Raw genomic sequence first — 23,592 nt, 5'->3', positions numbered from 1 at the left:
TCTTCAAATCTCTGGTTCAGACTCAAATACAGACATCATAGAGAATATTAGATTGTGTATTTTCATATATATGTACAGATTTTCTTTGAACCACCTCAGAAAACACCACACAATACAAAGTTCATAGAGGCCACACTACACATATGACAGCAGTAGTATACAAAGGATCAGAACTCTTGTAGAAGAATAGGCTTTCGTTTTTTGTCCTCGCGTCCAAGCGCACGAGTCACGATGGCAGGAAATGTAATCCAGTTCTCGCCCTCAAAAAGCTTCCGTCATTATAGTTACAATCGCATGAACATTGCGGCTACCTTTCGTGAAATATGGGCGTCAAAGAGGTCTTTGCCCAAACAGGACAGACCTCCATCACTTGTGTCCAATAGAAAGAGGTTTAGAACCCAGAAGGCCCCTCCTTTTTTGTTATACACTAGCCAATGACATTATCATTGTGCCAACTCAGTGACAGCTCACCTAGTCATGGACAGTAAGCTTCTTTTTTTTACTATCCGACAAAGGCCTGTGAATATAAGTTAGCATGTGTTCTGTTAACTAACGAAACCTACGTCCCCCAGTCAGCAAACAGCATTCAGTGAGGATTCACACAAGGGGGTTGGTCTCAAAAGTCTACAACGGCATCCTTTCCTCGTCTCCTTCCTTCACCTGCACTAGTCTGCAACAGGTGGATAGGTGAGATGACACTCTCCTGTCCCATTTGGCCCATAGGGTTTTCACCTATCCTGGGATTTCAGATCAGTGCAGATGAAGGGAAGGAGATAAGCAAAGGGGATGAGGAAAGGAGGCTACTTTTCTACTATTGAGATGCAGCCCCAGACTTAGTTCCACCCCCATGGATTATTATTGCACACAGCTCTCCTCTAAGGCCTCTCATTCATCATCACAAGAGCACAACAATAAAAGGGCCCCTTTAAGCTCCCATTTTAAATAGCTTTATATATCAACAATGCAGGACAGGTCCCCTTTAATGAAAAAGTGTTCAACTCATATATATATATAAAGGACTGATATACCTTCATTTGATAGTACATTTGATATGTCCAACGATTAATTTAAAATACATGGTCTGCTTGCTTTGTTGAAAGCAGCCTGGTTTGATGCGTGGAATAAAATCATTAATTACTAAATTCACTACATTTCAACAGAATCACTGATTTAGCAGTGCAGTCAGTGGATAAAACAAATCGTTTGTGGTCTCCCATTGGTCAGGTCAGTAACATGATGGAAGGAAAGAGGGGGTATTACAAGACAGGGACACGTAAGGTTAAAGTTACCAGACACCGGGCAAACAAACTAAATGGATTATGATTGCACTGACATTTCATTATGTACCCATTTACGTATACTCCTTCACATTCATTCACAATTCCCAGTATATATATATTGACCAATCACTCACTTACAGCAAACCATTCAGTACATATACAGGTGAGTTACTTCATTCAATTAAGAAGATAGCCATATGTAACGGTCACCCTCACAGTATTCACGCACAGAATTCTGTGTGGACAGCAATCCCTCCCTTTTCAAACTGTTCGTTGAATTGGATTTCTGCTCGGAAAATACCCTTTCTTTAGGTCAGATGTAGAGACCGCAGAAGCGCTAGTAACATTTCGCTGCACCCGCTATAACATCTGCTAAACTGTGTACGCAACCAATAAACTTAGATTTGATTTTCACTTCCATCCAGTTTTATTTGGATTAATTTATACTTTAAGAATCTTGACATTTATGACATCACTGTCGAATCCTTATTCATAATCTCATTCGAGGCAGAGAACAGAAAGCATAGGTACTAAAAATCCCAAAATGGAGTGGGGTGTTACTGCGGAGACCGTTTCCATGGAGACTTGGCCTTTCCGGCCGTGCGGTTTAGCCGGCGATTCTACCGCTCTTTTGGATTGTCGTCCTCAAAGCGACAACAGGACCCCACTAAAAGGACCCACACATTTTAGATTTAGACCGGCACTAATAACTGATTCAACGAATCAAGAGTGGCATTTTGGGTACTGTTTTTTTGCAGTCCACTCTGGAGAAGTGTTGAATGTCTCAGGAACCACATTGATATGATATAGCAGGCTGTTGAGATGTGCAGCATGAATAACAGATGTGTTAGTGCTGGGCTAAAAAGGAATGGATTGAGAAAGACTGCTCTCTATGCCACTGTTCATCCCATCACATAGAATAGGGATTATGGAGAAGATATGTATTCTAGAATAAACCTTTCACCCCAGTGTCTCAGGTAAGAAACGATATGAAACCCCCACAAGCATTACTGAGAGCAGCACACAACATGAGTCTTTTCCCTCTCTCTCCAGTCAAGAAGGTTTGGAATCCGCGTGCAGATCGAAAAGCTGGGTCTTCAGTGTCCAGTCCGATGGGAGCTTAAGAACTACACTGCAACCCAAACCACAGCAGATTAAAATACAAATAGCAACAAATATCAAGTGGATTCATCATCATTTTCACAGTCGGTCCAAAAAGTATATTTTTCTTTCTTCTTGTTTGCAGTTCAAAAGTCCAACTTCCCTTCCATCAGTCGTCATTAAAAGTGGGGAAAGTTGTTTTCAGCCAAATAGGTCTTTCAGGTCGTTGTTGACGGACGCACTATGTCTGAGCCCACCACCAGCATTCATTCCGGGAGCGGCCGTGGGCTGAGAGAAGTTCTGCGGGCTGAAGAAAGGGTTGGCCTGCATCCCGAACCCACTGGCCACCCCTCCCATGGCTAATGGTGCGCCCTGCATCGGGGCAGTCTGACTGGGCTGGGCCGAACCAAACTGATTAAGCCAGGGGGTGGCGGTGGTCCCGGGGGTGGGCTTGGGAGGAGCCATTTGGTTGAGGCCGACTTTGGGCTTGTTGGAAGTGAATAAGGAGTCCAAGGCAGACATGTCAGGGGTCTTGGTGCACCCTTGGTTCTGGGTCAGGGCACCAAAGTTAGGGGTGCTGGTGGTGGTGGCCATCCCTCCGTAGAGGCCGGGGCCAGGGGGCCGCATGCCCATCCCCCCTGTCTGGAAGCCCATGGTTGGGTTGTAACCGTTGCTGACCATAGAGCCCATGGGGGTGGTGGAGGGGTAGGCTGAGGAGGAGATGGTGCTGCCCTGGACGATGCCTGGTCTGGGGGGAGAGGTGAGGGACAGGCTGCCCAGGGGTGTCATATTGTTCAGCAGGCTGCTAGTCAGGTCCTTGGCCTGCCAAACACATCAGGTCAAATCAGCTTATCATCTCAATGACAAATAGGTGGCAGGTTTGAAGTGGAAACAAAAGCAGATTACATCGATCTAAACATCAAACTAATAAATGATGCAGATGTAATTGTGACTGTTCTATATGAGGAGTTAAAAAAGTGTAACCATGGATGCCTACCAAGTAAGAAACTATACATTTTCACACGAGTATGTATGTATGTATGTATGTATGTATGTATGTATGTATGTATGTATGTATGTATGTATGTATGTATGTATGTATGTAAGTGTATGTATGTGTCTACTACCTGGGTAGAAGGAGTAGCTGGTTTGATACTCTGGGGGGCTAGTGCTGGCTGGTTTCTTAGTTTGGCTGCCTGTTCCTGCTCCTTGGCTAACCGCTGCTTCTCCTCCAGAGTCAGAGACATCTATAGATAGAGAGATAGAGACGGGGAGAGAGAGAGAGACGTGGAGAGAGAGAGAGACGGGGAGAGAGAGAGAGAGACGGGGAGAGAGAGAGAGAGAGAGAGACGGGGAGAGAGAGAGAGAGAGAGACGGGGAGAGAGAGAGAGAGAGAGACGGGGAGAGAGAGAGAGAGAGAGACGGGGAGAGAGAGAGACGGGAGAGAGAGAGAGACGGGGAGAGAGAGAGAGACGGGGAGAGAGAGAGAGACGGGGAGAGAGAGAGAGACGGGGAGAGAGAGAGAGACGGGAGAGAGAGAGAGACGGGGAGAGAGAGAGAGACGGGGAGAGAGAGAGACGGGGAGAGAGAGAGAGACGGGGAGAGAGAGAGAGACGGGGAGAGAGAGAGACAGGGAGAGAGAGAGAGAGAGAGGGACAGGGAGAGAGAGAACAGAAATATACACTAGCAGCTATACAAGGTTAGGATAGATAAGATGGGTTTGGTAACATTCAATCACAAAAAGAGAGTCAAACAGAACATGCACCACCCAAGCTTATTTAATAGGAATGTTAACTGACTTCCATTGCAATACGTTTGCTCCGGTCTGTGCCTACTGAATAAGATGCTGAGTACGTACTCTGTTGAGTTGGGGAGCTGGTGCATAGCTTCCGTTCACTTTCCCATTAAACCCTGCACTCCCAGAACTCCCTCCAAAGACATCATCAATCTGGAAAAAGACAACGGTTTCAATAAGCCATAACACCAACCCATGCCAAGATACATTTGTATTATACATTTGGCCCTACAAGTATATGAAAATCACATACATCAAGCCTTCATGCACACGTTTTTGCCTCATCTGGGCAATCGCCTCTCTCATTGTTGTCAAGGAAATGACCTCTCACCTGGTTGCCAGGGCTGGGGGTGCGCTTCGTCTCTTCTGAGTGGTTCGTCTGACTGGTATTGATATTCATACTCCTGAGGAGGACAGACAGAATAGCTCAAACTATTGCATTCAAGGGAATTTGTCTCGCACAAACAGAATCAAACATTACTCAACCCTCATCTTTCTAATCAGATTCTGAACATTAATTTGCATCACAGACAGTATTTCCTGAGTCATTGTTGACTAAGAAAAGGAGAAGTAGGAAGATATAGTAAATACAGAAAGAACAGAACAGTCTAAAACATTATAACGTGTGTAAGGCCCTGTGAGTGTGCATTGACAGTGCAAAAATAAGAATAAAATACAAAAAGGTTGGACTGTCTCAATGCACACTCACAGGGCCTTACACACTACACACACTGATACTCCAACACACACTCCATCATTTACTCACACACACATAATATGCACATACATTTATACTGACTCTACACACACCCACTCACATACAATCATCATATACGCTGCTGCTACTACTCTGTTTATCATATATCCTGATGCCTAGTCACCTTACCCCTATACATATATACCTCTATTGAACCAGTATACCTGCACATTGTAAATATGGTACTGGAACTGACTAACCCTGTATATAGTATGCTTACTTACTTTATCGTGTTTTTCTTATTTTTATATCTCATGTGTGTTTGTTCTACCTTGTTATTTTGAGTATTACATTGTTATTGATTACTGCTTTGTTGGGGTTAGAGCTGCAAGAAAGGCATTTCACTGTAGTTGTGCACCTGACATTAAAACATGAGGGGGAAGACAGGAGGGAAAGAGTGATTTGATTGATACCTCTGTTGTTCCTGCATGCTGTGTAGCTGCTCCAGTTTGGTCTTGTGTTCTGCCTCCATACGAGTCAGCATGTCTTTGATCACAGCCATGAAGGAGTTAAACTGAAACACACAGAGAGAGGGTTTGAATAAAACCTCTGTGTGTGTGTGTGTGTGTGTGTGTGTGTGTGTGTGTGTGTGTGTGTGTGTGTGTGTGTGTGTGTGTGTGTGCGCGCGCGCATATCTACCTACCTGGTTGAGGTTGAGGTTGTTGTCTATACTGAGCGAGACTAGGTGAGGCAGACTCTTGGCAGCTAGGTGCTCTTTGGGGATGCCCAGTTTCTTATGGGAGAAGGTACACTTATAGATTCCTATGGGTGGAAACAATCATACAACCATTCCACAATAGATCAGAGCCACAACAAACATCAACAGAAAATGTATCAATACTGTTAAATGGATAGTTCATGTTTTTAAGTGTTAGCCTAGAACTATCCCTAGGACTATCATCTAGATTCTAAAACGTTCTAGATGTTCCGTTACCTAGAACCCCCATGAGTACGGCTGGTTCTCTGGAGGGTATCTGTTGCAGGAAGGGCAGGATCTCGTCAATGACGTACCACTTGTCCAGGTACTCCAGAATCTTCCCCAGGCACACCAGGGAGTTGACCCTCACCTACACACACAGGTCAAACATACACACAATCAGAATATTTCTGTACAATTAACTGGCAATCAATGGTCAGTCAAAAACAACCATGTGCATTTGATCAACAGAGAGAGACAGAGGGAGAGAGCGACAGAGAGAGAGAGAGAGACAGAGAGAGACAGAGAGAGTCAAATGAGAGCGAGAGACTGACTGCAAGTGAGGTGGTCTGTAGACAGGCAGACTTGATGCGGGGGATGAGTGCGTTCTTCATGGAGGGATACTCGATCAGGTTGGCGAACGTGGGGATTATGTTCAAACACAGCTCCTGGGGGGGGGGGGCACACAAATATAGGGCACAGCATTGGTGATGACTTAATGGCAGCGGTTTCCATAGAATCACATATAGCCTAGAACTCTCGAATGGACATTGGGATCATAGCAACGGCAAAATATTGTCTGTCTTGGTCAGGCGTATTATAGAATCTCTATGGAGGTTCCCATGTGAGCTTTACAAAGTTGGTTGAATTTGCTGCTAACCGCTGGTCTAGGGTCAGGTTTTTCTTATCTTCTCAATGGTTAGTTATACACTACCGTTCAAAAGTTTGGGGTCACATAGAAATGTCCTTGTTTTCCATGAAAACATACATTAAATGAGTTTGAATAGGAAATATAGCAAAATGAATAGGAAATGTAGTCATTGACAAGGTTAGAAATAATGATTTTTAATATAAATAATAATTGTGTCCTTCAAACTTTGCTTTTGTCAAAAAATCCTCCATTTGCAGCAATTACAGCCTTGCATACCTTTGTCATTCTAGTTGTCAATTTGTTGAGGTAATCTGAAGAGATTTCAACCCATGCTTCCTGAAGCACCTCTCACAAATTGGATTGGCTTGATGGGCACTTCTTACGTACCATACGGTCAAGCTGCTCCCACAACAGCTCAATAGGGTTGAGATCCGGTGACTGTGCTGGCCACTCCATTATAGACAGAATACCAGCTGACTGCTTCTTCCCTAAATAGTTTGGGTCATTGTCCTGTTGTAGGAAGAATTTGGCTCCAATCAAGCGCCGTCCACAGGGTATGGCATGGCGTTGCAAAATGGATAGCCTTCCTTCTTCAAGATCCCTTTTACCCTGTACAAATCTCCCACTTTACCACCACCAGACCATCACATTGCCTCCACCATGCTTGACAGATGGCATCAAGCACTCCTCCAGCATCTTTTAAATTTGGTCTGCGTCTCACAAATGTTCTTCTTGTGATCCGAACACCTCAAACTTCGATTTGTCTGTCCATGACACTTTTTTTCCAATCTTCCTCTGTCCAGTGTCTGTGTTCTTTTGCCCATCTTAATATTTTGTTTTTATTGGCCAGTCTGAGATATGGCTTTTTCTTTGCAACTCTGCCTAGATGGTCAGCATCCCGGAGTCACCTCTTCACTGTTGATGTTGAGACTGGTGTTTTGCGGGTACTATTTAATGAAGCTGCCAGTTGAGGTCCTGTGAGGCGTCTGTTTCTCAAACTAGACACTCATGTATTTGTCCTCTTGCTCAGTTGTGCACCGGGGCCTCCCACTCCTCTTTTTATTCTGGTTAGAGACAGTTTGCGCTGTTCTGTGAAGGGAGTAGTACACAGCGTTGTACGAGATCTTCAGTTTCTTGGCAATTTCTCTCATGGAATAGCCTTAATTTCTCAGAACAAGAATAGACTGACGAGTTTCAGAAGAAAGTTATTTGTTTCTGGGCATTTTGATCCTGTAATCGAACCCACAATTGCTGATGCTCCAGATACTCAACTAGTCTCAAGAAGGCCAGTTTTATTGCTTCTTTAAATCAGCACAACAGTTTTCAGCTGTGCTAACATAATTGCAAAAGGGTTTAGCCTTTTAAAATGATAAACTTGGATTAGCAAACACAACGTGCCATTGGAACACATGACTGGTGGTTGCTGATAATGGACCTCTGTATGCCTATGTAGATATTCCATTAAAAAAAAAAAAATCAGCCGTTTCCAGCTACAATAGCCATTTACAACATGAATAATGTCTACACTGTATTTCTGATCAATTTGATGTTATTTGAATGGACAAAAAATTGCTTTTCTTTTGAAAACAAGGACATTTCTAAGTGAACCCAAACTTTTGAACGGTAGTGTACGTTCAGGATATGGGGTCAGTGGTTAGTCGTTAACGCCGCAATTGACCTCCCTTTACTTCCTTCACTACATCACTGACTTATTTGGATAGGTAAATAGAGATCTCTCTCTTTTACAATGCACAGTACCCGGCCAACAAATTATGCATTAAATCAAGCCAGTGTATATTTAACCGGCAGAAAATGAATGGCAACGGACAACAGTATGCTAATGTACCCTTACCTTAATCATACTCAAACTAAACCTAACCTTAACCTCAATCCTAAACCTAACCTTATTTCATTTGCATTTCAACTGTATTGCAGTTCTCTTTCTGCCGGTGGAATAAACACGTCGTACAATCATGATGTGGTTGTCTGTGGTACCTGTATCTGGATGGAGGGTGCCTCCAGGGCTCTGTAGACCATGGGCAGAACGCTGTTCTTAATGTCCTCTGGTGGGGTCTTGGTCAGCAGCAGGTCCATCTTTTGCAGGAAGATCAGCAGGATCTGATAGACACAGAGGGTTAAACGCGGTTCATCCAGGGTTAATGATGGGAGAGTGACAGATACAAAGAGAGATGTGTAACTACCAGTGAATTGAAACTAGGAATAAAGTGAGCTCTTTTTTTAAGCATTAGGGTGTCACACGCACGCGCGCGACGCACAAGCAATGTCTTAGCAACTACGCTTAGCAAAGACCACTCACCATATTGCTTGCCTGAAGGCATGGAAAGGAGACAGAGAGAAACAGTATGATACATACAGCCCTGTCACCAGATAAAGTTTACAGCATCCTCTAGTCTGTTATCTAACCATGCCCTCCCTGTAACACACATCAAGCAAACATAGAAGGTAGGCCTAAAAACTGGGTATGGGGATACACTGTGTGTGTGTGTGTGTGTGTGTGTGTGTACCTGGATAGGCTCCTGCTGCTTGAACACAGGGCTGAGGTCCGGCAGGATGAGTCTGACGTACTCGTCCTTGGTACACTCCTCTGCAATCAGCAGGACGTTGGGCAGGACGAACGGCACCATGTCTGGGTTCACGAACTCTGAGGTGAGGGCTGGGAGGATACGGTAAACCACCACTCTCTGGGGTCGAGAAGAAGAGACAGGACGCAAAGGGGTTAGGAATAGTGGCTTTAATCAGAATGATTTTTATTAGGTCACTTTTGAACGCATATTTGCGGTTGAATAAAGTGGACAACCAAAAAATGGCAAATCCCAATTTGACTGGATTATTGAAGACCGCGTTCCAAACTACCTGTACACTGAGCATGAAGCATTCTACTGTAGGAATGTACTGCTAGGCCACTCTAAAATGCACTGTAAGAGCAACACACACAGTGAACACTAACCTTGGGTAGCTTGGGCAAGACCTTGGGCAGGTTTTTGTAGAACTGGGACTTCTGCAGGTTGTCCCTCTGGAAGAGGGAATCAAAGTAGGCCAGCGTCACTGCCCCCACGTCATCAAAGAAGGGGATCTGAAGCACCCAGATGGAGAGAAGGGATTATTAAACTGAACTGGGTGGTATGTCATAAAGCAGGATCAATGAGTTCATCTTGCTTAAATGCTCTGAAATAACCTTTTAGGAAGAAGATTTTGATACGGGCATGGATTGATTCAACCAAAAACCCATATTCAAATTTAGCTTGATTAAATGAATCAGAAAATCTAAAGGTATTTCTAAATATTTATCAAAGTTAGCTAGCTGACTTGGTGATCCTGCTTTAATATATGTGAAAAGTAAAGTGTATCCTGATGTATTAGTGACTTAAGATCATATGTGGTGATACTGGGGTGATCTGACCTTGGTCATCTGGTCAGCGTCAGGCCGGACGTTGGGCGTGACACTCAGCAGCATCTTGACGTGCTCCCTCACCTCCTCAGGAATCTTATTCAACATGGTGGGGCTCAGTCTGCTGAGCTATGGACAGACAGGGGATGGGGAGGGGGGGGGAGAGAGAGAGAGAGCGGGTGAGATCTACTAATTTAAAAAGGTATGGAATCAATGATGCATTACAGATATTGCAGTGAACTATGGTGTTAATATCGCTCAACAATGCTAAATAAGACGTGATACATTCTAACTAAGGTCTGTCGCCTGAATGAGTCCTTGGTGCTGTCGCTCAAGAGAAATCTAACTTTATGAAGAGGACCAGCACTCAACTTCATTTTAATTTTGATTCATTTGTATTTTGATCAGCAGTCACGTCGACATGTTTTGGCCATCAAGCCTTTATCTCTCCCCCCCTCCCCTCACCTGGTCAAGCTGTCGGCTGAAGCTCTTGAAGATGTCGTGCTTGTTGACCTGGAACACAGGCTTGCCCTCATTGAAGACGGCGTGCATCACCACGCCCAGCGAGTACATGTCCGAGGCAGCGTCGCAGCTCACCGACAGGATGTACTCGGGGGCCAGATACTCTGGGTTGGGCAGGCAGAGCGGAGGCAGGTTGGGCTCCCACTCCTTACAGGAATACTTGGGCTGGGGGAGAGAGGGAAGGACGGGGAAGGGGGTGGAGACAGGTATGTAAGGACAGATACAGATGAAGTATGAAGTTTACATACACCTTAGCCAAATACATTTAAACTCAGTTTTTCACAATTCCTGACATTTAATCCTAGTAAAAATTCCATGTCTTAGGTCAGTTAGGATCACCACTTTATCTTAAGAATGTGAAATGTCAGAAAAATAGTAGAGAATGATTTATTTCATATTTTATTTATTTCATCACATTCCCAGTGGGTCAGAAGTTTACATACACTCAATTAGTATTTGGTAGCATTGCCTTTAAATTGTTTAACTTGGGTCAAAGGTTTCAGGTAGCCTTCCACAAGCTTCCCACAATAAGTTGGGTGAATTTTGGCCCATTCCTCCTGACAGAGCTGGTGTAACTCAGTCAGGTTTGTAGGCCTCCTTGCTCGCACACGCTTTTTCAGTTCTGCCCACAAACTTTTTATAGGATTGAGGTCAGGGATTTGTGATGGCCACTCCAATACCTTGACTTTGTTGTCCTTAAGCCATTTTGCCACAACTTTGGAAGTATGCTTGGGGTCATTGTCCATTTGGAAGACCCATTTGCGACCAAGCTTTAACTTCCTGACTGATGTATTGAGATGTTGCTTCAATATATCCACATAATTTTCCTTCCTCATGATGCCATCTATTTTGTGAAGTGCACCAGTCCCTCCTGCAGCAAAGCACCCCCACAGCATGATCCTGCCACCCCCGTGCTTCACGGTTGGGATGGTGTTCTTCGGCTTGCAAGCTACCCCCTTTTTCCTCCAAACATAACGATGGTCATTATGGCCAAACAGTTCTATTTTTGTTTCATCAGACCAGAGGACATTTCTCCAAAAAGTACGATCTTTGTCTTCGTCTCCTTCCTGAGCGGTATGATGGCTGTGGTCCCATGGCGTTTATACTTGCGTACTATTGTTTGTACAGATGAACATGGTACCTTCAGGTGTTTGGAAATTGCTCCCAAGGATGAACCAGACTTGTGGAGGTCTACAAAAAAATGTCTGAGGTCAACTTAGTGTATGTAAACTTCTGACCCACTGGAATTGTGATACAGTTAATTATAAGTGAAATAATCTGTCTGTAAACAATTGTTGGAAAAATTACTTGTGTCAAGCACAAAGTAGATGTCCTAACCGACTTGCCAAAACTATATTTTGTTAACAAAAAATGTGTGGTGGTTGAAAAACTAGTTTTAATGACTCCAACCTAAGTGTATGTAAACTTCAGACTTCAACTGTACACACACACACACAGAGGAAGAGATACATACAGGTGCTCACAGGCCACACACACACACACACTCAACTACAGAGGTCAACAGACACACACACACACACCAACACACTCTCCCTCTCTCTGTACTGTGCTGACCATCTCACCTCGGCGTCTGAGGGGTTGGTGGAGGAGATGCTGAAGTCAAAGCCCATGATCTTCCAGGCTCCGCTCTTGTTGAGGATGACGTTCTCCAGACACAAGTTCCCATGGACCATCTTCACCCCGCTGTGGAGGAACGACAAGCCCTCCGAGATCTGAGGGAGAGAGGGAAAGAAGGAGGGGGAGAGAGAGGGAGGGAGAAGAGAGAGATGAGAGTAGTCAGAGGAGAGGAAAAGAAGGAGGGGGAGAGAGAGGGAGGGAGAAGAGAGAGATGAGAGTAGTCAGAGGAGAGGAAAAGAAGGAGGGGGAGAGAGAGGGAGGGAGAAGAGAGAGAGAGGAGAGTAGTCAGAGGAGAGTAGTCAGAGGAGAAGAAAGAGGCATGACGCAGATAAAAGACAGGAGAGGTAAAACAGTGACAAGAGAAACAGAAAGACAATCTGTGATACTAACTACTGACAAACTCATTTCCCCTTGGGGATTAATAAAGTACAGTCTAATTATTTCATCTCATCTCGCTTGTTCCAGGCATTTTATAACACTTACAAAGAAAAACATTCACACCATAACACACAAATTCAAGCTGTACTTGACAGTTTTTTTTTCTCCAACCCAGATCAATTATGCAGCAGTGACATTTCACAGCATTCCTCCTTAAAGGGGCAATCTGCAGTTCAAACAGTGAAACCCCACATTTTTACATTTACATTTTAGTCATTTAGCAGACGCTCTTATCCAGAGCGACTTACAGTTAGTGAGTGCATACATTTTTTCATACCAATGTTTTTGTAAAAAGCTGAAGGGTGGAGCTTGATTTTTTTACCACTCCCAAATTCCTAGACAGAGCTATGGATGCAAGAACTGACCATCCATGAAATCAACATAGTTTTAACCATGTTTTGAGGCTAGTGTTTGTTTACAATAACATTGTTTACAAACAAATTAGTAAAACAAGCTTTGGGTTCTGAAGGTGTACGACAGTTGAACTAAGCTCATGAGGCATTAAGTTATATTCTTCAAGAATCAATGGGTACATATAATTAATTTAAAAGTCCAAAAATTGAAGTAGCAATCACAGATTGCCCTTTTAAGTAGCTGTGTGACTTGGCATGGGAGCACAATCTAATCAATTATCCTAAAAAAAATATGCCTGGGACCCAACTTAATAAACATGTGGTTAGTCCAATTGGGTTTGAAACATCTGCCAAGCAATACACATAGCAACAAGACGTGTGTGTGAATGTGTATCTACACACTTGCGTGTGTATTGGGTCTCACCTGCAACAGGCCATACTTGGTCTCCACGTCGTACAGCTTGTAGTCCTTGATGTCTGTGGGCACGGGGCTGGGCAGGTTGTCCCACTGGCCCAGCACGTTGGACAGACTGGCAAACACTGGCTCTGTACAGAACGCCAGGCAGTCCCTGAAGGAGGAAGGGAGAGAGAATTCAACTTCAATGCTCACATTAGTGTGTCAATTATTACAAACAAAGAAAGATGAAGAAAGAAGGAGTGTGTTAAGAATGACAGAGAAGAGGAACAGTTAGATAAAGAAAGAGAGAGAGGGGGGGGATGATGGTGAACTAGAGGAAGGTGAGTAATAAAAGAAGGTAGGTATGTAGTGGGAGAGAGAGAGAGAGAGAGAGCGAGAGAGAGAAATTAGGATCTGGCTAAAAATACTTGAATCAGTTATAGAACCCATTGCTCTTTATGGTTGTGAGGTCTGCTCACCAACCAAGAATTCACAAAATGGGACAAACACCAAATTGAGACTGCATACAGAACAAATAATGCATGCAGAGCAGAATTAGGCCGATACCCGCTAATGATCAAAATCCAGAAAAGAGCCGTTAAATTCTACAACCACCTAAAAGGAAGCGATTCCCAAACCTTCCATTACAAAGCCATCACCAACAGAGAGATCAACCGGGAGAAGAGTCCCTTAAGCAAGCTGGTCCTAGAGCTCTGTTCACAAACACAAACAGACCCCACACAGCCCCAGGACAACAACAACACAATTAGACCCAACCAAATCATGAGAAATCAAAAAGAGAATTACTTGACACATTGGAAAGAATTAACAAAAAAAACAAAGCCATCTAAAATGCTATTTGGCCGTAAACAGAGAGTGGCAGAATACCTGACCCGCACCTGATTACACAGACCCACAAAGAATTCCCCCAAAAAAAATTTGGATCAACTCCCATATCTATTGGGTGAAATACCCGTGTGCAATCACAGCAGCAAGATTCGTGACCTGTTGCCACAAGAAAAGGGCAACCAGTGAAGAACAAACACCATCGTAAATACACCCCATATTTATGTTAATTTAACTATTCGCACATCATTACAACATGTCTTCATTCTTTTGGAACTTCTGTGAGTGTAATGTTTACTGTTTATTATCTATTTCACTTACTTTGGCAATGTAAACATGTTTCCCATGCCAATAAAGCCCTTTGAATTGAAATTGAAAGAGGTAGTGTGTGAGAGAGAGAGAGAAAGACTGAGTGAGTATCTCTCGTTCCACTTCCTCTGGCAGGTGTATGTATTATTCAGTGCCAAGTCTGTAGAGCTAGGCCCAAAGCTTTTGATCATACCTTGCTGCATGTGTTTATGCGTCACCTGTTGTGTGTATGTACGTATCCATTTTTTGCATGTATTTGTATTTATTATGGATCCCCATTAGCTGCTGCCAAGGCAGCAGCTACTCTTCCTGGGGTCCAGCAAAATTAAGGCAGTTATACATTTTAAAAATATTACAATACATTCATAACAGATTTCACAACATATTAAGTGTGTGCCCTCAGGCCTCTACTCTACTACCACATATCTATAACACAAAAGCCATGTGTACGTGTGTATGTTATTGTGTGTGTGTATGCATGTATCTGTGCGTCTCTTCACAGTCCCCACTGTTCCATAAGGTGTATTTGTATCTTTTTTTTTTTTGTATCCGATTCTACTGCTTGCATCAGTTACCTGATGTGGAATAGAGTTCCATGTAGTCATGGTTCTATGTAGTACTGTGCGCCTCCCATAGTCTGTTCTTGACCTCTGGTGGCATGTCTTGTGGGGTATGCATGGGTGTCCAAGCTGTGTGCCAGTAGTTCAAACAGACCGCTCGGTTCATTCAACATGTCAATACCTCTCACAAATACAAGTAGTGATGAAGTCAATCTCTCCTCCACTTTGAGCCAGGAGAGATTGACATGGATATTATTAATGTTAGCTCTTCTGTGTACATCCAAGGGCCAGCCGTGCTGCCCTGTTCTGAGCCAATTGCAATTTTCTTAAGTCCCTCTTTGTGGCACCTGACCACACAACAGAACAGTAGTCCAGGTGCGACAAAACTAGAGCCTGTAGGACCTGCCTTGTTGATAGTGCTGTTAAGAATGCAGAGCAGCGCTTTATTATAGACAGACTTCTCCCCATCCTAGCTACTGTTGTATCAATATGTTTTGACCATGGCAGTTTACAATCCAGGGTTACTCCAAGCAATTTAGTCTCTTCAACTTGCTCAATTTCCACATTATTCATTACAATATTCAGTTGAGGTTTAAGTAAATGATTTGTCCCAAATACAATGCTTTTAGTTTTTGAAATATTTAGGACTAACTTATTCCTTGCCACCCATTCTGAAACTAACTGCAGCTCTTTGTTAAGTGTTGCTGTCCTTTCAGTCGCTGTGGTAGCTGACGTGTATAGTGTTGAGTCATCCGCATACATAGACACACTGGCTTTACTCAAAGCCAGTGGCATGTCGTTAGTAAAGATTGAAAAAAGTAAGGGGCCTAAACAGCTACCCTGAGGAATTCCTGATTCTACCTGGATTTTGTTGGAGAGGCTTCCATTAAAGAACACCCTCTGTGTTCTGTGAGACAGGTAACTTTATCCACAATATAGCAGGGGGTGTAAAGCCATAACACATACGTTTTTCCAGCAACAGACTATGATTGATAATGTCACTGAAGTCTAAGAAAACAGCCCCCACAACCTTTTTATCATCAATTTCTCTCAGCCAAATCATCAGTCATGTGTGTACAGCCAGACCTATTTGCCATATCTTTTGCCTAATCCTTCTCAACCATACAATTTTTCAATTCCTCATCAATCCACAGGGATTTAACCGTTTTTACAGTCATTTTCTTAAATGGGTGCATGCTTATTAGTAACTGGGATAAGCAATTTCATAAATGTGTCAAGAGCAGCGTCTGGTTCCTAGTCATTACACACCACAGACCAACAAATATTCTTCACATCAACAACATAGGAATCATTACAGAACTGCTTGTATGACCTCTTATACACAATATTAGGCCCAGCCTTTGGAACTTTGGTTTTCCTAGATATGTCCTCTGTAGCTCAGCTGGTAGAGCACGGCACTTGTAACGCCAAGGTAGTGGGTTCGTTCACCGGGACCAGCCATACACAAAAAAAAATGTATGCACGCATGACTAAGTCGCTTTGGATAAAAGCGTCTGCTAAATGGCATATTATTATTATTATATTGTGATCACTACATCCGATGGATTTGGATACTGCTTTCAAACAAATTTCTGCAGCATTAGTAAAGATATGATCAATACATGTTGAGGATTTCATTCCTGTACAGTTTGTAACTACCCTAGTAGGCTGATGATTGATAACCTGAACCAGGTTGCAGGCACTAGTTACAGTTTGAAGCTTTCTCTTGAATGGGCATCCCGATGAAAGCCAGTCAATATTTAAAAATCACCCAGAAAGTATACCTCTCTATTGATATCACATATATTATCAAGCATTTCACACATGTTATCCAGATACTGACTGTTAGCACTTGGTGGTCTATAGCAGCTTCCCACCAGAATGGGCTTTAGGTGAGGCAGGTGAACCTGTAGCCATATTACTTCAACAGTATTTAACATGAGATCCTCTCTAAGCTTTACAGGAATGTGGTTCTGAATATAGACCGCAACACTGCCCCCATTGGCATTTCTGTATTTTCTGTAAATGTTATAATCTTGTATTGCTACCACTGTATCAAAGGTATTATCTAAGTGAGTTTCAGAGATTGTCAGAATATGAATGTCATCTGTTACTAGCAAATTATTGATTTCATGAACCTTGTTTCTTAAGCTACATATGTTAATGTGGGCTATTTCTAACACTTTTCTGGGATGCTTGATTATTTGTCTTGCTTTACTGGGAAGTTTAGCAGATATAAAAATAACCAGAGTATGTTTACTAGTGCAGGGTGAGCTGCACACAGTGGACTTCCTACTAGGGCACACCACCTCAGTGCTAACAGTATTACTCTGGTTCATAGGCATATGATTACTGCATACAATAGCTGTAGGATGAGCAGAGGCATTCCGGGCAGTAAGATGGACATAAATTAGGTTATTTACATTGTGTCTTCCAACGCCCCTAGGATAATGTACATTTGCTGAATCATTATGACAACTCAGCGACACAATGGTAGGGATTAAATGAGCTGGACTTGAGTCATTGACTCAACGCAGCCTTATAATGCTGTGAAAGGATCCAGGAACCCAAAATATTTGGGTGGATCCCATCCTCCTTATTATACAAGCTTTGTTTCCATAAGGTATCAAAATTGTCAATAAATGTTACACCCACTGAGCTGCAATAGTCCCGTAGCCAGTTAAGGAGGGCTAAAAGTCTGCTGAACCGTTCAATGCCACGATTTAGGGAGGGCAGAGGGCCAGATATTATGGGGCGTTTGTTGGTGTCAAGTAGAGACCCAATCAGTTCTTTAAAATCCATCTTCAGCTGTTCTGAGCTGCCCTTCATAATGTCATTTGACCCCACATGAACCATGACAGTATCAGCCCCCGGTAACAGACTCACAGCCTCGGGAAGCAACCCGGTGGTATCCTGAACTTTTGCCCCAGGTACAGATATATGCCTCAGAGTGTGTATGCATGACTTGCGTGTGTGTGTGTTTGTGTGTGCGTGTGTGTTATGCGTGTGTGTCAGTGTGTAAAGGCTCCTAGCAGAACTCAGCTAGGCGAAGTGAACGTCTGTGCTCACTTGAAAAACTTGAAAAAAAGCAGCAATAATACTGTTTGTCCCTCTTGAGACACCGTAGCAACTAGTACACATCCTTAAAATAGTCTGAATTCATCTAAGATAACTCAAGAGGTCTGTAATTATAATTTGTATGTTTTTGCAGAGGCGGTCTTAGTCGCGCAATTTTACATCTAACCAAGATGTTCGATACAGTATTTCTCAAGTGAAAGAATTTTGATGAAAACGAGTGGTCTGTCGTTGAATGACAACAAACACTTCAATGAAGAATCCCTAATGTTGACCAATTACAGACGAAAGGGCATAGACTTCGGCTACCGAACTTGGACAAGCCTCAACAAAGAAAAGAATGTGCTCGAACTGACGGAAAAAAAACTGCCAAACGTTGCCAAACACCAAAATGAACAAAAACGTAGTCTGAATATACGCGCAAACTGTTTCGACTGGGAAGCATACAGTAAGCTTAACCCACCTCGACTCCTCCAGCGGGTGCTGGACAGTGAGCAGACGAGGGTGGCGCAGTCTGGTGAGCTGCTGCACGCCTCTCTTCAGAGAGTCAATGATCTGGTCCTTGTCAAACTTCTGATACTTATCCACCATCTTCTTCTCAAACACAAACACAGCCACCTCCTGGAAGAACAAAGAATAAAACAGGAATGACCATCTGCATCAGGACAACCACTGACAGTTTGTGTCAGTTGGAGATGGTAAAATGAGTCCCATCCATCCTTTGAACAAATTGTGGAAAACAAACATGTGTAAGTCCTCAGGCTATGGGAGCCCAAGGACTGGGTTGGGAGACACTGCTCTAGTTAAGCAAGTTAAGTATAGAACAGGCCTATATTTATCAGTCCATGAAGCCCCCAGGCAGCCTCACCTGTTTGGTCGACTTCTTGGTTCCGTTGTAGATCCTCCAGCACATGCCGGGCCCGCCGCTGGCGATGTGGCGGCCCACCTCAAATTCCCGCGTCACCGGGTTGCCCATGACGGCGCTGGTCATGTCGGCCGTCACCTTGGTGACAGTGCTCTTGAGCTTGTTTAGCATGGACTCCATGGTGACTCAGCCTGACCTTTGACCCCTGGGGGTGAAGAGAGAGAAAGAGGTCACAGAGAGTTCAACTATATGGTGTACTGAAATAGAGGCTGCAAACACACACAACTTTCGTATGGGAAAAAAACTAGTCTATTAGCAACACACATTGACGCACCTGCCAGATTGCCACAGAGAGCAAAATCACACATGAAAGTGTCCTGTAATGGCTGTAGACAGAGCTGTCGAGGTCTCTGATGTGTGCCACACACACACAATATGCACATCCACCTACACAGTACTACAGAGTACACACAGTGGGCATGTGCGATCACACACACACAAACAAACAAATCCCAACAAATCTCCTAAATCACAGTGACTTAGAAGTGAGAGAGACAGATCCGAAACAGAGTCAATATTTCTGTATTATTAGTATGCATTGTCTGCACTCGCGTCTGACAAATCCCGACAAGCGCTATCCAAACCCCGGCACAGCAACAATAGAATCAGAGTGAATGAACACATTCAGACACAATATCCTATTAGCATATCAAGCAGTGGGTCTACGTCCCAAATGGCACCCTATTTCCTATTTAGTACACTATTGGCTCTGGACAAAAGTAGTGCACTATATAGGGAATAGGATGCCATTTGGGACGCAGCCTGGAAATGTGGGTTTGCACCCCAAACAACAGACTAGTGAGGAAGCCATTGATCCCATGTTTAATTATAAACTTCATTGAGTTACTGTCTGAAGCCTGTATCTGTACAAGTCGGTCTCCTGCAGGCAGGGTATAATGTCATTGCTCTCCTCAACACCTGGGCCTAGCGCTGATGTAGTTGCCAACAGCCATAATTGAGTCAGCGGACACTGCTTGACATGGACAAAGCAAAGGGCTTTAATCTTGAGCAGGGAGGAAACCAACCGGTCCATAAAACCCATTACTTAATCAGTGTGTTCCTCTCTCTGTGTGTCTGACTTTCTGTCTCTCTCTCATTGCTGCCAAATCCATCCTGACATAAATTGTTGAACAAACAAACTGATGATTCACACATCGGTTGCCATAACAAAGAACTGAAAATTCAGTGCCAAACAAAATATACCAAGGTATTTTGAAATACAGACAGTATGATTTAAAAAAACGTTCAAAAATATATATTTTGTTTAAGGGGGTGGGGGTTGGGGTGCTATGCCACTGCTTATAACTAACTGTAAGTTAAATATAAACTATAAGAAATCAAATTATATCCAGCTCAGGGCTCCAGCTATGCATTTGGTTTTCTAACTTGCTAGCTAAGTGGCTACATGTCAAGATCAAGCTTCTTGGTTACAGCAGAGACATTCAATCCCCTCCTTAATCAAGATTGATGTTGCCTAAAAAGTATCAAAGTCTCGGTCTGTCTGCTGAGAAATGAATCACACAGTATTATTCCTGTATGCAGTCCTGTCATTTCAATACACAGTATTTCAATTCCCAGAATCTCTCCTTAAAAGCAGGCGAGCAAGTGAGGTAAAAAGAATGACTGGGCATACAAATGGCTGGCCCTTATTCAAGTGGCGAGAAGAGCTGACCGATTGTATTCAACCAGCACTGTACTATTGAGATTCTCACATTGATGACAGATATTGAAATAGCGCTCAATGAATTTATGAATTAGCCCAAAATGTATGTCTGCAAGCTGCGAGACCTAGCTAGATCCTAAGCAAAATGCAATGTAACGTTGGAATATGATATTGCCAAAGTGTATCTCTCTCGGTCTCTGGATATTGCATAGGTTAGTCTACATGTAACATTCTCCGTTTCAATATGGTCCTTTTTATTATAAAAGTGGAATCAATAAGCTGTTACAATTGGTTGGATGCATTTCCTACTGGAAATGTGAAAGAGACAATAACAGTGACTTTCCACTTCCTCACCTCACCGTCTGAGTAGCAGGCTAAGTAGACAATACACGTGACTCTGGTAGGGTAGCTGAAGCTGAACAAACACAAGCAGCTAGCAAACGTTAGCTGGCTCCTATGATAGGCTATCAATACCAGTGAGTCTGCAGAGGCCAGTTGAGCAATTGCTGAAGGAGGAACACGGTTGTGTGACATGGTTAGCTAGCTTGCTACACCATATAATTTAGCTAGCTACCGTATTGGCTAAACCAATACCTGTCCTGTTTGTTTAACCGGTTTGGGCCTCACCCGACTTCCAAATTGTTTTTATTCATGTGGCTACCCAGTTAGCTAGCTAGTTAGCTATCGCGTAGCAGTAGACTAGTTAAAGGGGGACGAAACTTTTGACATGTTTGTTGAAATGCCGTGTGGTGTTTCTGGGTCTGAAACCAACTGTATCACGCTTACCTGTGTCACGAAGGCGATGTAGGTGGTTTTACGATTCCAAGTCGCGGTTAAATAGCAAAACAGCTGTCACTGATTGCTGTGGTACACAGCCTCCATCTCTTCCAGAGTCAAAATTTCTGTTTGGCTTCTTTGCTAAGCTAGCTTGCCACTTACTGTCAGCGTCACTTCCGGCTACTCTAGCAGATAAGTCGTGCGCTGCGTGTTGATTTAAGAGTACTTTTCTCATTATTATACCCTTCTGTATAGCACATTTCTGTTCTGTATAGTGTTTGAATATTGTATATTTCATGCACATCCATACGTCCAATGGTTGCTCAAATGACTACTGGAACTTCCAATGATGTTCAATAAAATTATTTTATTGTACTGTAGTCAACATAAAGTGCATTTCAAAACAATTCAATGCATTAACCATAAAACCTCAATAGGCAACGTTACAGATCATGTCATGTATACTATTCTGTTGACTAAGATATGTAAACCGCAAAGGAGGCAGCAACATGCACAGTAAACAGAAAATGCTCTTGAATTTAAAACATAGTACCAATGATGCAACAACTTAATTAACAATGTAACATTCACAACAAGTAACTTGGGGTGTATTCACTAAGAACCAAACAGGGAGGGACCTATTTAAATTTGTCCTATAGAAACTCATTTTCGTTGCGAAAAGTTTAAGTTGCACAACTTTTTGCTAGGGTGTGCAACTAATGAATACACCCCTGGATTCTATGATTTACACTCATTTCAACAAGTTAATTCACTCAACCTTCAAGTTGAGCTAAAAACATATGGCACTTAGAGACAAATCATCCATTTGTAAGACCACCAATAAACTACAAAAGTAAAGACGCTTGGCTGCATGTTAAACATTGCACCTTCATTTACCAATTCATGATTCAACTTACAAACGCATACGCTCAAAGCCTATTACAAGTCAATATTATTAGAATAGTTAGTGTCAACTATGTGATTAACAGATATGTAATAGGTTATTGATAAGTGTGGGAAACAGTTCCACAAATAACTACAGTAGATAAATACCATTTCAACAGAAATGTCCCCTACAGAAAATGTACAAATATAAAAGTAGTGCTACCAGCATTATTCCCTTACCAGTTATAAGATGCAATTGACGAAATTCAAAACAATACGTGTTTTGCTAAATTACTGTCTTAAAAACACAATAAAAGTGTTACATTTCAATTAAGGTATAGAAATAGTGTAATGCTTATTTGTCTAAAGCAATTTCTCTTCAAGCTTAATCTACAGTCTAAACTTCTATTCACAGTACCTAAATAAAAATCTACCTGAGAAAACTAGCTACTTGATACCAAAACAACCCTTGAATTAATTCCCAGATCCTATGCCTGTTAGTTGGAAACAAATATACAGGTAAAAGTCAGTAAATTAGAATATTTTGAAAAACTTGATTTATTTCAGTAATTGCATTCAAAAGGTGTAACTTGTACATTATATTTATTCATTGCACACAGACTGATGCATTCAAATGTTTATTTAATTTAATTTTGATGATTTGAAGTGGCAACAAATGAAAATCCAAAATTCTGTGTGTCACAAAATTAGAATATTGTGTAAGGGTTACATTTTGAAGACACCTGGTGCCACAAACTAATCAGCTGATTAACTCAAAACACCTGCAAAGGGCTTTAAATGGTCTCTCAGTCCAGTTCTGAAGCCTACACAAACATGGGGAAGACTTCAGATTTGACAGCTGTCCAAAAGGCGACCATCGACACATTGCACAAGGAGGGAAAGACACAAAAGGTTATTGCAGAAGAGGCTGGCTGTTCTCAGAGCTCTGTGTCCAAACACATTAATAGAGAGGCAAAGGGAAGGAAAAACTGTGGTCAGAAAAAGTGTACAAGCGATAGGGATCACCGCGCCCTAGTCAAGATTGTGAAAAAAACCCATTCAAAAATGTGGGGGAGATTCACAAGGAGTGGACAGCTGCTGGAGTCAGGGCTTCAAGATCCACCACCAAGAGACGCTTGAAAGACATGGGTTTCAACTGCCGCATACCTCGTGTCAAGCCACTGTTGACCAAGAAACAGCGCGAAAGCGTCTCACCTGGGCTAAGGAAAAAAAGAGCTGGACTGCTGCTGAGTGGTCTAAAGTCATGTTTTCTGACGAAAGCAAATTTTGCATT

General features: G+C 42.8%; 1 protein-coding gene across 2 annotated transcripts; it reads right to left on the bottom strand.

Annotated features, from left to right (window-relative positions):
• Nucleotides 1-40: 40 nt before the first annotated feature.
• On the bottom strand, nucleotides 41-21,573 carry LOC121549540 (SCY1-like protein 2). 2 transcript variants are annotated; one of them, XM_041861342.2, is made up of 19 exons: nucleotides 21,423-21,573; nucleotides 18,917-19,118; nucleotides 18,512-18,669; nucleotides 13,286-13,430; nucleotides 12,016-12,165; nucleotides 10,376-10,597; nucleotides 9,923-10,039; nucleotides 9,470-9,595; nucleotides 9,027-9,203; nucleotides 8,819-8,830; nucleotides 8,497-8,619; nucleotides 6,185-6,298; nucleotides 5,868-6,000; nucleotides 5,577-5,695; nucleotides 5,347-5,447; nucleotides 4,508-4,580; nucleotides 4,240-4,329; nucleotides 3,509-3,628; nucleotides 41-3,203 (listed from the first exon to the last, which is right to left on the bottom strand). In XM_041861342.2, exons 2-19 carry the CDS (start codon nucleotides 19,091-19,093, stop codon nucleotides 2,583-2,585), a joined length of 2,778 nt encoding a protein of 925 aa, XP_041717276.1. In that variant the 5' UTR covers nucleotides 19,094-19,118; nucleotides 21,423-21,573; the 3' UTR covers nucleotides 41-2,582. The 2 variants fall into 2 exon arrangements, with proteins under 2 accessions (XP_041717276.1, XP_041717284.1); XM_041861350.2 differs by lacking the exon at nucleotides 8,819-8,830.
• Between the last annotated feature and the right edge of the window lie 2,019 nt (nucleotides 21,574-23,592).

This window comes from Coregonus clupeaformis, unplaced genomic scaffold (assembly GCF_020615455.1).
Source record: "Coregonus clupeaformis isolate EN_2021a unplaced genomic scaffold, ASM2061545v1 scaf0058, whole genome shotgun sequence".
In the NCBI taxonomy this organism is placed as follows: Eukaryota; Metazoa; Chordata; class Actinopteri; order Salmoniformes; family Salmonidae; genus Coregonus; species Coregonus clupeaformis.
Note: the sequence above shows the minus strand (reverse complement) of the source record. Positions and strands in the feature narration are given on the sequence as shown.

What these genes read in the sequence shown, in the direction of transcription:
- LOC121549540 (XM_041861342.2), bottom strand. Translation starts at nt 19,093, where the DNA reads ATGGAGTCCATGCTAAACAAGCTCAAGAGCACTGTCACCAAGGTGACG. An exon ending in TCAGCCGACAGCTTGACCAG is followed by an intron (nt 10,040 to 10,375) that starts GTGAGGGGAGGG and finishes GTCTGTCCATAG; the next exon opens with CTCAGCAGACTGAGCCCCAC. An exon ending in AGCATGCAGGAACAACAGAG is followed by an intron (nt 4,581 to 5,346) that starts GTATCAATCAAA and finishes TGTCCTCCTCAG; the next exon opens with GAGTATGAATATCAATACCA.